The sequence below is a fragment of the Ipomoea nil genome, unplaced genomic scaffold (genome assembly GCF_001879475.1).
Source record: "Ipomoea nil cultivar Tokyo-kokei standard unplaced genomic scaffold, Asagao_1.1 scaffold0465, whole genome shotgun sequence".
Lineage (NCBI taxonomy): Eukaryota > Viridiplantae > Streptophyta > Magnoliopsida > Solanales > Convolvulaceae > Ipomoea > Ipomoea nil.
The window spans coordinates 2,236,969-2,250,080 of record NW_017616893.1 but is presented as its reverse complement, the minus strand read 5'-3'; the positions used below and the strand labels follow the sequence as shown (position 1 = coordinate 2,250,080).

The 13,112-nt window shown below is 33.0% G+C and overlaps 1 protein-coding gene across 1 annotated transcript; it reads left to right on the top strand.

Moving 5' to 3' along the window:
• The first annotated feature begins 5,000 nt into the window (after positions 1-5,000).
• LOC109173003 (BAHD acyltransferase DCR-like) lies at positions 5,001-7,205 on the top strand. The gene is made up of 2 exons (XM_019322248.1): positions 5,001-5,643; positions 6,275-7,205. The coding sequence occupies exons 1-2, from the start codon at positions 5,191-5,193 to the stop codon at positions 7,172-7,174; spliced, it is 1,353 nt and encodes a 450-aa protein (XP_019177793.1). The 5' UTR covers positions 5,001-5,190; the 3' UTR covers positions 7,175-7,205.
• Positions 7,206-13,112: the final 5,907 nt, after the last annotated feature.

The following is a 13,112-nucleotide window of genomic DNA, read 5'->3' as shown; positions in this document are numbered from 1 at the left end:
AATCAAATAAATTAATACTACTAAAGGCGAGTGTATATGGTACTTCAGTGGGCTTGGGAAAAAGGGGTTAAAAAGGTGTTCGTTAGATGCAATGTGATTTTAGCAACGCAGTCAATTGGATTACAAGAGATGGCAATTTGCTAGGACCAAGTGCAACTTGCAAGCAGTGGATCAAAAGATCGAGCTTGAGAAGTTAACATCTCACATATCCCCAGGGAACATAATTAGGCAGCAGACTTTATGACAAAAATGGCAATCAAACGACGTTGTGATTGGATTCAACTTAGGAATCTCACGACGAGCATTCAGAGATACCTTGATAATGAGCAACTCATGACTACCACAAGTGACAACTTTGCAAGAACCAGATGATTAGCTAGCTGGCAGGGTCTCCCTCTTCCCTCTTCTCCAAAAAATAAATTAAAAAAAAGGTACCTCCTTTGTTGTCTCACTATTCTTAATTAAATCTAATAAATATTACTTGAAGTTTCATTATTATGGTTGCTAGAATTGTATTGTTTGAAAATTTATGAAATTTAATTTGCACATACTACTATCTGATATATTTTTAAATTATAGATGTATTTATCACTTTGTTGACTATAAGGTGAGAGACTAAGAGTATATAATTTTATCGAAAACAATATACAACATCTGTGGGGATCATAAGATCAAGATTTCAATTTTTTTTTTTTTAAAGGTGATGAAAAGTCTTAATATATATATATATATATATATATATATATATATATATATATATATATATATATATATATATATATAGAGTTGCACTCGGATGCGAACGGCTCGCCCATGCGCGAAATAGGAATGGATTCTGTTCGTCCACGTGTCCAGATCTAATGGATGAGAAACACTGATTTTTTAAAAAAACGCGGTGGCATTTTCGTAAATAATTGAACATCGAAGTGCAAGTAAAATGTATTACAAGTGCATGTAAAATGTATTATAGGTGCAAGTAAAAATTTACACTGAGCATCAATACTTAGTTGCACTTATAGTTCTAAGTAGTTGCACCTATAGTTCTAAGTAGTTGCACAAATATGTATAAGTAGTTGCATCTAGGTGTATGAATGTTTGCGAGTGGTTTTTAGGAGTATTACTACCCGCTGAACTCAGATCAATGAATGTTAACAAGACAAAATTACATGCACTTATAGGTGAAAGTATGTGCACATATAGTTATAAGCAGTTGCACCTATAGTTATAAATAGTTGCACATATAGTTATAAGCACACCCAGGTGCATGAATGGTTGCGGAAAGTGAATGCTAACAAGGCAAAATTATATGCAATTATAGGTGAAAATAGGTGCACTTATAAGATATTTTACTTGCACTTCGATGTTCAATTATTTACGAAAATGCCACCGCATTTTTTTTAAGTTATTAGATCTGGACACGTGTCACGTGCTGATTCGTTCGCATTTCCTTCCTAGGCACTTATTCGCACCTGAGTGCGTCCCTATATATATTTCGCACCTGAGTGCGTCCCTATATATATATATATATATATATATATATATATATATATATATATATATTTGTACTAGTATTGAATCGTGAGAACTCATCAAATAATTGAAGCATGTGTTCCATCTCAACTAAAAGTTTAAGTTGATGGTTGGATTGCAGTGTTCAACACAAATCTGGAAAGATGAAGGCACATGACCTTCCACTAAGGAAAAAAGGTGACCCTTTTGTTCGATTTATGAAAAACTAATTCTTGGACCAGTTACGCCCTCACATTGCTCGCCTACTTCATCTTCAAAATAGCAGTACAATTGTCTTAATACTATTCTAAGCATTAAATACAATTTATCCCAATACTGTTTAAAATATCCGGAGGCGTTTGGTAGGGGTAATGGGAACTGGAATTAGAATACGAATTAAATTAAATCTAAAACTATATGCATTCAAAAAAAAAAAAAAATCTAAAACTATATGGTTTGAGAAGTAATTAATGTTATAATTAATGCTATAACATTTGAAAAATAAAATAGTTATTTATAACAAAGTATTATATTTATTGAATTAATGGAGTTATTAAATGTTATGATATTATGATTAAGGATTCCGATTTCTGATTAATAGAAAATATGAAACGATACAATATTAATTAAATCTTTGGCTTTACAATGAAAGTATATTTGATATGCTTTTGTTATTTATGGTGCTTCTTGGGATTACAATATTAATTAAATTTTTGATGAAAGTCTATTCGATATCCGAAACAATGCAATTAATGCAAGCCTCTACATATAATTTTTCTCCTATAAAACACCCCAGATCAAATCTATGTGAGCGTAAACTGCAGCAATTTGTCCTACCATTTGTGTATTTTCATGGCCATGGCGGCGGATGAGACAAAAGACGGTAGAATGTAAAGGAGGCTCTAACAATCACACCTACAAAAAAAAAAAAAAAAAAAAAAAGGAGTAAACAAAAGAGAAGAATCATGGAAAGTGGTAGAAAAATGTAACCAAACATTAAGGAACCACCTTCTACAGGTAGAGATTGTGGAGTGTACTTTTCTATCTTCTCAAATGCTTCAAAGAAATGGCAGAAGGGAGAAGGGATGAAGAAAACAAATGCTGCGGGCCGTGGGTCAATTATTGGACTTCAGAATTAAAAAAAAAAAAATCATTTGAGCCATAATTAAAAATTTAAATATATAAATGTATATATCGTATGTGTCTTTAAATGTTTTTTCTGGATTTCTAAACTTAGGACTTTAAAAAAAAAAAAATCATTTGAATTATCTCCACAAAAAAAGTGCTCTTGGACTTATATAATGACATTTGGGTTTATGGAATGACATGTGCATAAAGAATATATTATATAATCATATAAAAAATGTGTTCAATTAGAGTTTAAATTTACTCATACAAAATTTGAAATTTAATTTCTAAATGTAATTATCTTAGTTATTATTCGTATTGTGAAAATTATAATATAGATGAAATACAATTAAGAATAAATCAATGTAATTATGTAAATTCTCTCTATAAGTTTATTTAAATATGTACATAATTAAAGATTGTATTAACCATACAAAATTTTAATTTTAATTTTAATTTTAATTTTAATTGTAATTTTGTATTCTATAAAAATAATAAATAATTGACCAATGGAAGCTCAAAAATATTATTATATTAAACAATTTAAAATATTTTTATTTTTTTATTTTTTATTTATATTTATAATAACATAATTTTTTCCCGTGCATCGCGCGAGTGAATTACTTAGTAATAATAATGGGATTTAGAAAACGTAGAGCAAATTGGAATTGGTATCAAAATAAATAAATATATAAAGATTTGTACTGAGATTGGTTCTTATTTCTCTCCTATGGTATTACTCTCACAGGGTCTTTAGCCCATATATGTATGTGTATAACGGTAAATTAAAATTCTACATTGAATGCGTGAAGGTAGCGATGATAATTTCAATCCATCTTGCGGATAGCCATCCAAATCTGCCTTGTATGGATAGGAATTTTTTGGGGGTGAGATGGTGGATGATGGCTTAATTAGGGTGAGTCTTAAAATATTAAACTTGATGTGGTCAGGTTGGATGCGAATTTTATATACAAATCCTGTCTAAAATCTCACCCGATCCACCATGTGTGTTTATATAACTTGTGCAAATAATTTAAATATTTTTAAAATTTTTTAATAAGATAGTAAATATGGTGGATACATACACCCAGGATGAGTGTGAGTTTTGAAAAAGTTCACCACTTTGAGTCGGAAGTAGGGGTGGATGGAAAAAATGTAAAATGGGTTGGATAATGGATATAGTCTTCTCCAACCCACCTCCAATCTATTGTCATGATGTCATCCCTAATGGAGGGTGATTTTTTTAATTTTATTTTTCTATTTTTTCTTATTTTATTTTATTTTATTTTATTTTATTTTCTTGATTTCAATGTCAAAAAGTAGGGTAGTAGACCAATCAAAACAACTTAAACACGAGATATAACATTTACTGCAAACCACCTGAATACGAAAAAAAATTCAACAGAGAACAAAGAGAATCTATTGATGCCTTAGATACATAAAATCCTAATATATGTATAATCTCAATTCAGATGACAATACAAATATACAATTGTCTTAATCCTATTTTAAATAGTAAATAAAATTTATCGTAATATATCTTATTTAATACGTCTAAGAAGTCAGAGTCACAAATGTCACTTACGGTTTCATTTCAGGCTATTACGAATTCAAGTAATATCTCGTTGAATGTGTATGAAATTCGGGTCGTTGAATTTTTTACGTCAAGTCCCATATATATTTGAGATCCGTTTAGAAATTTGAAAAATAACTTCCGAAAAAAAAAAAAACTTAATTTGACTAAAAAATGTCTTTTTTAGATTTTTAATTGATAACATTTACCTTATTCTTTATTTTTTCATTTTTTTCTTCTCTCTCATCTCTTTTCTATTATTATTACCCCCGTCCACCACCATCACCACGACAAAATATTGTGTGGATCATAACAAAAAGTACATTTTTAATATACTAAATATACATTATTTGTGTATTGAATGTACATTATAAAAAATAATGTACTTTCAATACTCAAATAATGTACTTTTTCTGAATACAATGTGCATTATTAAAATACTAAAAGTACATTATTTTTGTACTAAATATACGTTATTCTATAACATACAAAATATGGTCCACACAATAATAATTGCATCACCACCACAAAAAATAATAATAATAATAATAACAAACATAAAATGAACCAAAAAAAAAAAATCTTTTAACTTTTAGTGATAATTTTCTGATCTTCAGCTAAAAATTACAAAAGTAAATTATTTTTTCAAAAAATAAATTATTTTCTGAAAATTCCAAGTATGCCCTTAATTAATTTAAACCCCCACCCCTCCCCAAAAAAAGGAGAAGAAAAAATGGTGAACTGAAATTTATTATCATGCATGAATTCCACCCAAATTTCCAAAACAAGATGAACATAACAAAAGAAAGCAATAGTAGTAAATGCTACTCCACCGCACTCGTCAAAACCATAAATGCATCCCAACTACACCACGCATCTACCCTTCTATAAACCAAATCCATCCACACCACAACTCTTCACTCCCGCCGGCCTTAGCTTCTTCTTTCCTCGATCACCCTTCTCAATTCTGATCTGCAAACATGGCAGGCGAAATCCCAGAGAACGAGACTTCTGGTGTGAAAATGGTGGCGAAAACATACGTGAAGCCCAGGAAGGCAGTGGGGAGAAAAGAGTGTCAGTTGGTCACCTTTGATCTCCCGTACTTGAGCTTTTTCTACAACCAGAAGTTGCTGATATACAAGGCGGCGGGTGATGAGTTTGAGGAGATTGTGGGGAGGATGAAAGATGGGCTGGGCATTGTGCTGGAGGATTTTCATCAGCTGGGTGGGAGGCTGGCGAAAGATGAAGAAGGGGTGTTTAGCGTGGTGTACGATGATGACATGGACGGCGTCCAGGTGGTGGAGGCCGCGGCGGAGGCCCTGGAGGTCGCTCATCTAACCGACGATGAAGGAACCACCATGTTTAAGGAGCTTATCCCCCACAATCAAATCTTCAACTTGGAGGGCCTTCACCGTCCACTTCTCGCCCTGCAGGTTACACTACACCCGCATTTAATTCTTCAATTCATTTAGATTGGAGTGTTTTTTATGATTCTAGTTTATATTCATTATTAAAGATGTCTATTAACCTGAGGCTGTCGTAAAGGGGAAGGGACTCACTCATCTATCCTTAACCGAAGGTTAAGGGTTTGATCTTTAATTTTGGATGTAAAAAAATCTTAAATCGGCAACTGTCTTACCTAAAAAATGTTCCTACAATTCAGATTACATTGGAAACCCTGGTCATATACCCCAAAAAACAAATTAAAGAGGTCTAGGTTTAGTTATGTGTTTTTTTGCTTTAATTTTGCTAGGATATGTACCTTTAACCTTGCTTTTATACCATTTTTAGGATCAAGCACATGTATTATATACTAAAAGTAGTTATAGCTGATAGCGAATACACAGATTATCATCACATTTTTCAGAAGTAAAGTGTTGAACTTAGTCCTTTACTGACCTTGACCTTTGCCCAATAGTAAAATATGTAAATGGGGAAGCTTAGAAATACACTTTGGTAGTAATATCATTCTTTTTCAAGATTACAAATTTGATTCCGAATATAATCTTTGAAAAGAAATAATAAAAAAAAAAATGTTGTGTTGTTCTCCCAATTGTGTCACAGCTCACCAAACTGAGAGACGGAGTAGCAGTGGGATTGGCATTTAACCATGCGGTGCTGGACGGCATGTCCACGTGGCACTTCATGAGCTCATGGGCAGAGATCTGCTGTGGGGCCACCTCTGTTTCCACCCCACCTTTCCTCGACCGCTCCAAGGCGCGAAACACTCGGATCAAGCTCCTTAACCTATCCAAACCATCTGACGCACCAGAGCACGCCAACTCAGCCGCCAACGGGGACGCCACGTCAGCCCCCATCCTCAGGGAGAAAGTCTTCAAGTTCTCCGAGTCAGCAATCGACCAGATCAAAACACGTGCCAACCAGTCAACATCCGACGCCTCTAAACCATTGTCAACATTCCAGTCACTTTCCGGTCACGTGTGGAGCGCCGTGACACGTGCCCGGCAGCTGAAGCCGGCGGACTACACCGTCTTCACCGTCTTCATCGACTGCCGGAAAAGGCTGGAACCCCCAATGCCGGAGACCTACTTCGGGAATCTGATCCAGGCGATCTTCACGGTGACCGGTGCCGGGCTCTTGCTGGGCAACCCGCCGGAGTTCGGGGCGGGCCTGATCCAGAAAGCCATCGAGGGGCACGACGCGAAGGCCATCGAAGGGCGAAACGAGGAATGGGAGAAAAGCCCGAAGATCTTCGAGTACAAAGACGCCGGAATGAACTGCGTGGCGGTGGGGAGCTCGCCGAGGTTTAAGGTGTACGAGGTGGATTTCGGGTTCGGAAAACCGGAGAGCGTGAGGAGCGGGAAGAATAACAGGTTTGACGGGATGGTGTATTTGTACCCCGGAAAGAGCGGAGGAAGAAGCATTGATGTGGAGATTAGCTTGGAGGCCAGTGCCATGGAGATGCTGGAGAAGGATAAAGAATTCTTAATGGAGGCTAATTAAATTAATTACTCAATTCTGGGTCTCTTAATAATTTTTTTTTTTCTACTGAATTCTGGGTAGCTTTCTTTTATTTTGTTAAACAACTATTTTTATTTTTATTATTTATTTTACCATCTCTCTTTGTTGTATTCTATTTATGTTTCCAGTGGTATTATTAAGGAGTTCTATTATATATATCTCAAATTTACTCTTTAATTTGGCGGATGTTGATAGATTATTTTTTTTATGTGAGTCCTTGTAAAAGTGTCTATATCAAAATTTTAAATGTGAGAGTAAATATTGAGAGTAGGGAATGAGAATATGAGAATACATAAATGTCAATTGGGACTCATTTCTATAATTCTATTGATTAACAACAATAAGTAAAAACAAACATTGAAAAGGAAAATTACACTTTTTGTCCCCGAATTATACGTAGAATTTGTGTATAATTATTGGTCATGCTCAGTTTTGTCTTTAAATTATCATTGGCGTTGCACTTTTCGTCCATTTACTAACAAAACATTAGGGATGGAATTTTCAACTTTAGTATAACTTAGGGATGAAAAGTGAGCACGAAAAGTTAATAAATTGACAAAAAATGCAATACCAATGATAGTTTAGAGGCAAAAAGTGAGCACAACCAACATTTAGAGACAAATTCTACAATTATCATATAACTTAGGGACGAAAAATACAATTTCTCTATTTATGAGCCACTGACTCACTGGTATGTTTTTTTTTTTTTGAAACAACTCAATGGTATCTAAGTATGTTATTTGCAGTTCTTTGAGGTTATTTACTTTTCTGTAATTTTTTTTTTCCAAGTTCATTCGCACATTTTGCTCAATCTTCAACCTTGTACTCAAACTTGGTCAATGTTTTCTGCCCCCCATGAGTTATTGTCATGTCTTTAGCCCAAGGTCAGGAATCAAGGACGTACTTGATCTCGAAATCCCAATCTTGACTTAGATTAATGTATCCTCATCCAACGAGGACAATTATCAACATTCAATATGAGATTATTGTAATTGCCCGTCACAATGTTACTTGATTGTCCATTATCAATATTGAATCAATATGAGATTATTGTAATTATTCTTGACAATTAATATTGTTATATATAGGGATAACAATTATTTTCTCATTACTAGTATGCGTTGTGTAAGAAATGTATGCGTTATATGTCCTTACAGTCCATGGTCAAGGAATCTCTTTATGTTGAATTGGTATCTTCTTCCCAAAGTCGAGTGTGTCTAGTCTTCCTTGTCTATCCCTAACGTACAACTAGTCCCCCACTGAGTGCAAGGAATCGTTAGTTAATCAAATAGTTGTCCCAATTTGGGAGGATTTATGCGCATGAGAACATGTTTTCAAGTAAAAAGTGATGACGATATAATCTATTCATTTAGGTGTATATTAATAGTTTAGGGTTTTTGAAAAACATGAGAAAAAAGACAAGATTAGTTTTATACATATTGTAAATTTAAAAGTTTACAATAATTATAAATTTTACCCTGTATTTTTTTTTTCACCAAAACTCTTAACCAGATGAAACATGATGGGAGGTTGAGATCCGTCTTCACTTTTTTACAAGAGAATCATGTTGTTGTTTGAGGCCTACATACACATGTAGCTAGGTTCAATTGATAACAAGTCCCCTAATAAAAAGTGGGATTAATATAATTTAGTTGTCCATTTAAGATGATTAATTACTGACAATTAAAGTAAAAATGCAATGACACTTTTGTAATTATTACCCCCCCACACACACATGTGTGTGTGTATGTATATGTATGTATGTGTACATACATACATACATACATACATACATACATACATACATACATACATACATACATACATACATATATATATATATATATATATATATATATATATATATTCAAAATAATTATAATTTAAATATATTATAATATAAATTGATTTAAACTTTTTTGAAATATTAATCAATTTTAATAGGTTAATAAATGAAAATAATAATTATATATTAGAAATGATACTGGATCACATAAATATATATATGATCGAAAGATATTTATAATATATGTCAACTATCATGTAGTGTGATGACATTTCGCTTACTATAGGTTCAAATTTTGATGGTGGGAGTTTAGATTCTTTGAACTAAGAATATTTATTTAAGAAAATATAAAACATATAGGGAAAATGACACTTTTCCCCCTGAGTTATATACCTATAGCATTTTCCCCCCTAAATTATTGAAGTAGCTGTTTTTCCCCTGAAATGTTAAATGGACATATTTACCCTTAAACTAAATATTTAATTTATTTTTTTTTCTCCAACAAATTATGATCATAATTTGGTTCAAACCAAACAAACACTATAGCAACCAAACCGAAATATTCCAATTACAATTTAGAATCGAAATTCGATATTTAGAGTTTATTAAAATCATGAACCGGAACGGACGGTTCATGTTCCGAACCGAAAAAATAAAATACATTTATTGTTGAATTTAGACTATTTTAAAATAAAAAATAAAATTTTAAAATAAAGACTGTTCAAAATCGCGAATCGGATCCGGAACCGCCGGTTCACGGTTCAAGATTCAATTTTTTTGATACATAATTTTAATAAATTGACATTTAAATATTAAGTTCTAGATCTGAATTATAACCGGAAACTATTAATTCGATTGCTTTAGTATCCGGTTCAATTCAAACCGAACCGTGGTCATCCCTACGTATACGCAATAATTTGTTGGAGTAGTAAAATAAATAAAATGTTTATTTTAAGGGTATAAATGTCAATTTAATATATCAGGGGGAAAAAGTACCACTTTTAGAATAATTGAGGGGGCTAATATGCTTACCTAAATAATTGAGAGAAAAAAATGCTATAAGTATATAACTTAGGAATAAAAAGTGCCATTTTCCCAAACATATATTACTTTATACAGAAGCATGAGTACGTATTTAAAAAAAAAAAAAAAATAGAGAACAATGCATATATTGAAAATAAATGTAATATTGAGTATTTGAGTGTTGATGTGAAATGATGAAATCCTAAAATACATTTCTACACAGAGTGAATCCCCTAAAGCAATACAATAGTTCTATTTCCACGTGTCTATTTGTCATCATGTTCAAAAGTCTTTTGTGCATTGTTGTATGGGTATGTTTTGCCAATTATAATAAATTATTCTGATCTCTTTCTTGTTTTATTCTTTATACATACTCGTTTTTTTTTTTTTTAAACAAACAAGAAATTATTGACGATGAACCGTCCGACAGGAGGCAAAACCTCTAAGATCATATAATAGCATCATTTTGGCTTTTACATGCAAAGTATTGAAAGAGCTAGCAAAAAATCCTTGAAGAGCTAGAACCAAGTCCAACCGTTGCAAGAGCATCAATGATTTGATTGGTCTCTCGATAGATATGCGTAATCGAGGTTCCCCACGAGCTTAGGCAAGAGCGAACGAAGAGGATGACATCCTTAATCTTCCACGGGATCCTTGCAGTCCCCGACGAATTGAAGTGTAGTTGGCGAGGGAAAGGGAATCAACTTCAACCTCGTGAGGTCTGTTGGCAATCGTATCACACCATTGTAAGGCTAACTGAAGTGACAAAGTCTCAGCCTCCAAAGCTGACGACACATCAAAACGGAAGCAGAGACCTACCAAAATCTGCCCATGAGCATTTCTTATACAAGCGCCCCTACTGCGCCACTCTCTGAGAAGACATCATCCGTATTCAGCTTCAGCCTTTCCGTTGTTATATATATATATATATATATATATATATATATATATATATATATATCAATGTTGCAAAACACGCTAGGCGCCCCCTAGGCGCCAAGGGGGCGCCTAGGCGCCGATTTTTTATTTTTTTATTTTTATTTTTTTTAATTAAAAATAAAATTTAAAATTTAGTAATAAAACATAAGGTTTCTATAGTTATTTCTTAGAAATTATTTACGAAAGTGGTTGTAAAAGTGTTCAAAAGATTTTTTAAACCATCTAAATACATAAAAAACTAAAATTAAGAGCTAAAGAAGCATTTTTTTGAGAAATTAGTGGACCAAACCGCCTTCGAAAAAATACGCGATTTGAAAAAAAAAATTGTCCAAATCGGACAACCGAGTCAAAAGTTATGCCTTCTGAAACTTTTCCGACATTTTCAAAAAAAAAAAAAAAAAAAAAAAACCACCGAACCGGCCGGCCGCGGAGGCCGTTCCTCACGGCGGCGCAATGGCGCCTAGGCGCGATTTTTGCAACATTGATATATATATATATATATATACTCGTTTATTTCAGAATGAAGTTAGAAAAAAGAATGAAAAAAAAGGGAAATCACCATTTTGCATTGGCCACTCAATTGTTTTCTAATTGTTAATGTAGTCTCTAGTTTTCAATTTTAATTACTTTGATTTTTGAATTGTTTATCGTCAATCAAATCTTTCGAAGAACAAATTGACAAAATTTTAAAAATAAGGAAATTACCATTTTGGTCCCTCAAAAGAGTTTAATTGACGAAATTTTAAATAATTCGATGATCAAATTAAATACTAGAGACTACATTGACGGTTGGGAAACAATTTTTGTTTGAAGTTGGTTTTGCACCTAGCTCTCATCCAATCACATCATGGGGCAACACGTGGACCTCCACGTAGTCGCTTAGCGGGTGACACGCCCCCATTACGTGTGCGATGGGTTCCAAACAACACGTGGACCGTAGTCGCTTATCGTGTGACGTAAAAATTCGAACCCATGACCGTTGGTCTGGCTCTGATACCAAATTGAAGCATGTGCTTCATCTCAACTAAAAGCCTAAGCTAATAATTGAATTGCACATTAATGATTATATGTTCAACAACATCTTCTCTTTAGCGCAAACTTTGCAAGCCAATCAGCAACCCAATTATTCTCTTTGAAAACACAGTTAAGCTTCACCTCCTAGTCTTTTGTAAACCACTCTTCTTGCACTCACTTACAATATCACTATATGGTTAGTAAACAATTGAGGAATCAAAATGTTAATTTTCCAAAAAAAAAAAAAAAGTTGATGAATTAATGATTCCTGAAATTATCCCAATTTTCAAAGCTAGCACTTGCCTGTCATAAATTGGTTGTATGTTGGCCAGGTAAACATGCCAACCAACCTTCTTCCTAACTTCGTTTAACCTAGTTGCTGATTTTTAAATACCAACTTTTCTAACGTGTTGTTCATTTCACTACACGTGGCCTGACAACTAGCATTGCCAAGCTACCTGGAATAGCTCCCCCAGCATTAATTGACCTAATTCCATCTTCGGGTAAACAGGTCTGAACTTTTTTTTTTTTTTTTTCTCATATTCCTGCTTTGATTAAAAAACAAGTTAGATACCCACATACCTAAATATATAGGCTATTTGGTAACATAATTAGTTTATCAATTAATTTTAACTTATTTGATCACTATTTGCTATTTGACTTAATTAAATTAAATAGAGTTAATTACTGAAATGATCCCTTGATTATAGCGAAATTACCAATTTGGTTCTAATCTTGAAAAATAATTTAAGGTTTTTGAAAAATATGAGAAAAAAGACAACGTTAGTTTCATATATATTACAAATTTAAAAGTTTACAATAATTATAAATTTGACCTTATATTTTTTCACCAAAACCCTTAACCATTGATGAAACATGATGATAGGTTGATATCAGTTTTCACTTTTTTACAAGAGAACCCTGTTGTCATTTGATCATGCTTACACAGACAAGCACCTGTAGGTTCAATTGAGAACAAGGGAAATCACCATTCTGCATTGGTCACTCAATTATTTTTCAATTGTCAATGTAATTCTTAGTTTTCATTTTTAACTAATTTGATCCTTCAATTGTTTAAAATTTCATCAATTAATTAAACCCTTCAAGAATCAAATTGACAAAATTTTAAAAATGAAAACATTACCCATTTTGGTCACT

Excerpts from the sequence above, each read along its gene's own strand:
- LOC109173003 (XM_019322248.1), top strand. The coding sequence starts at position 5,191 with ATGGCAGGCGAAATCCCAGAGAACGAGACTTCTGGTGTGAAAATGGTG. Across the intron at positions 5,644-6,274 it reads GTCCACTTCTCGCCCTGCAG|CTCACCAAACTGAGAGACGG; the intron begins GTTACACTACAC and ends ATTGTGTCACAG.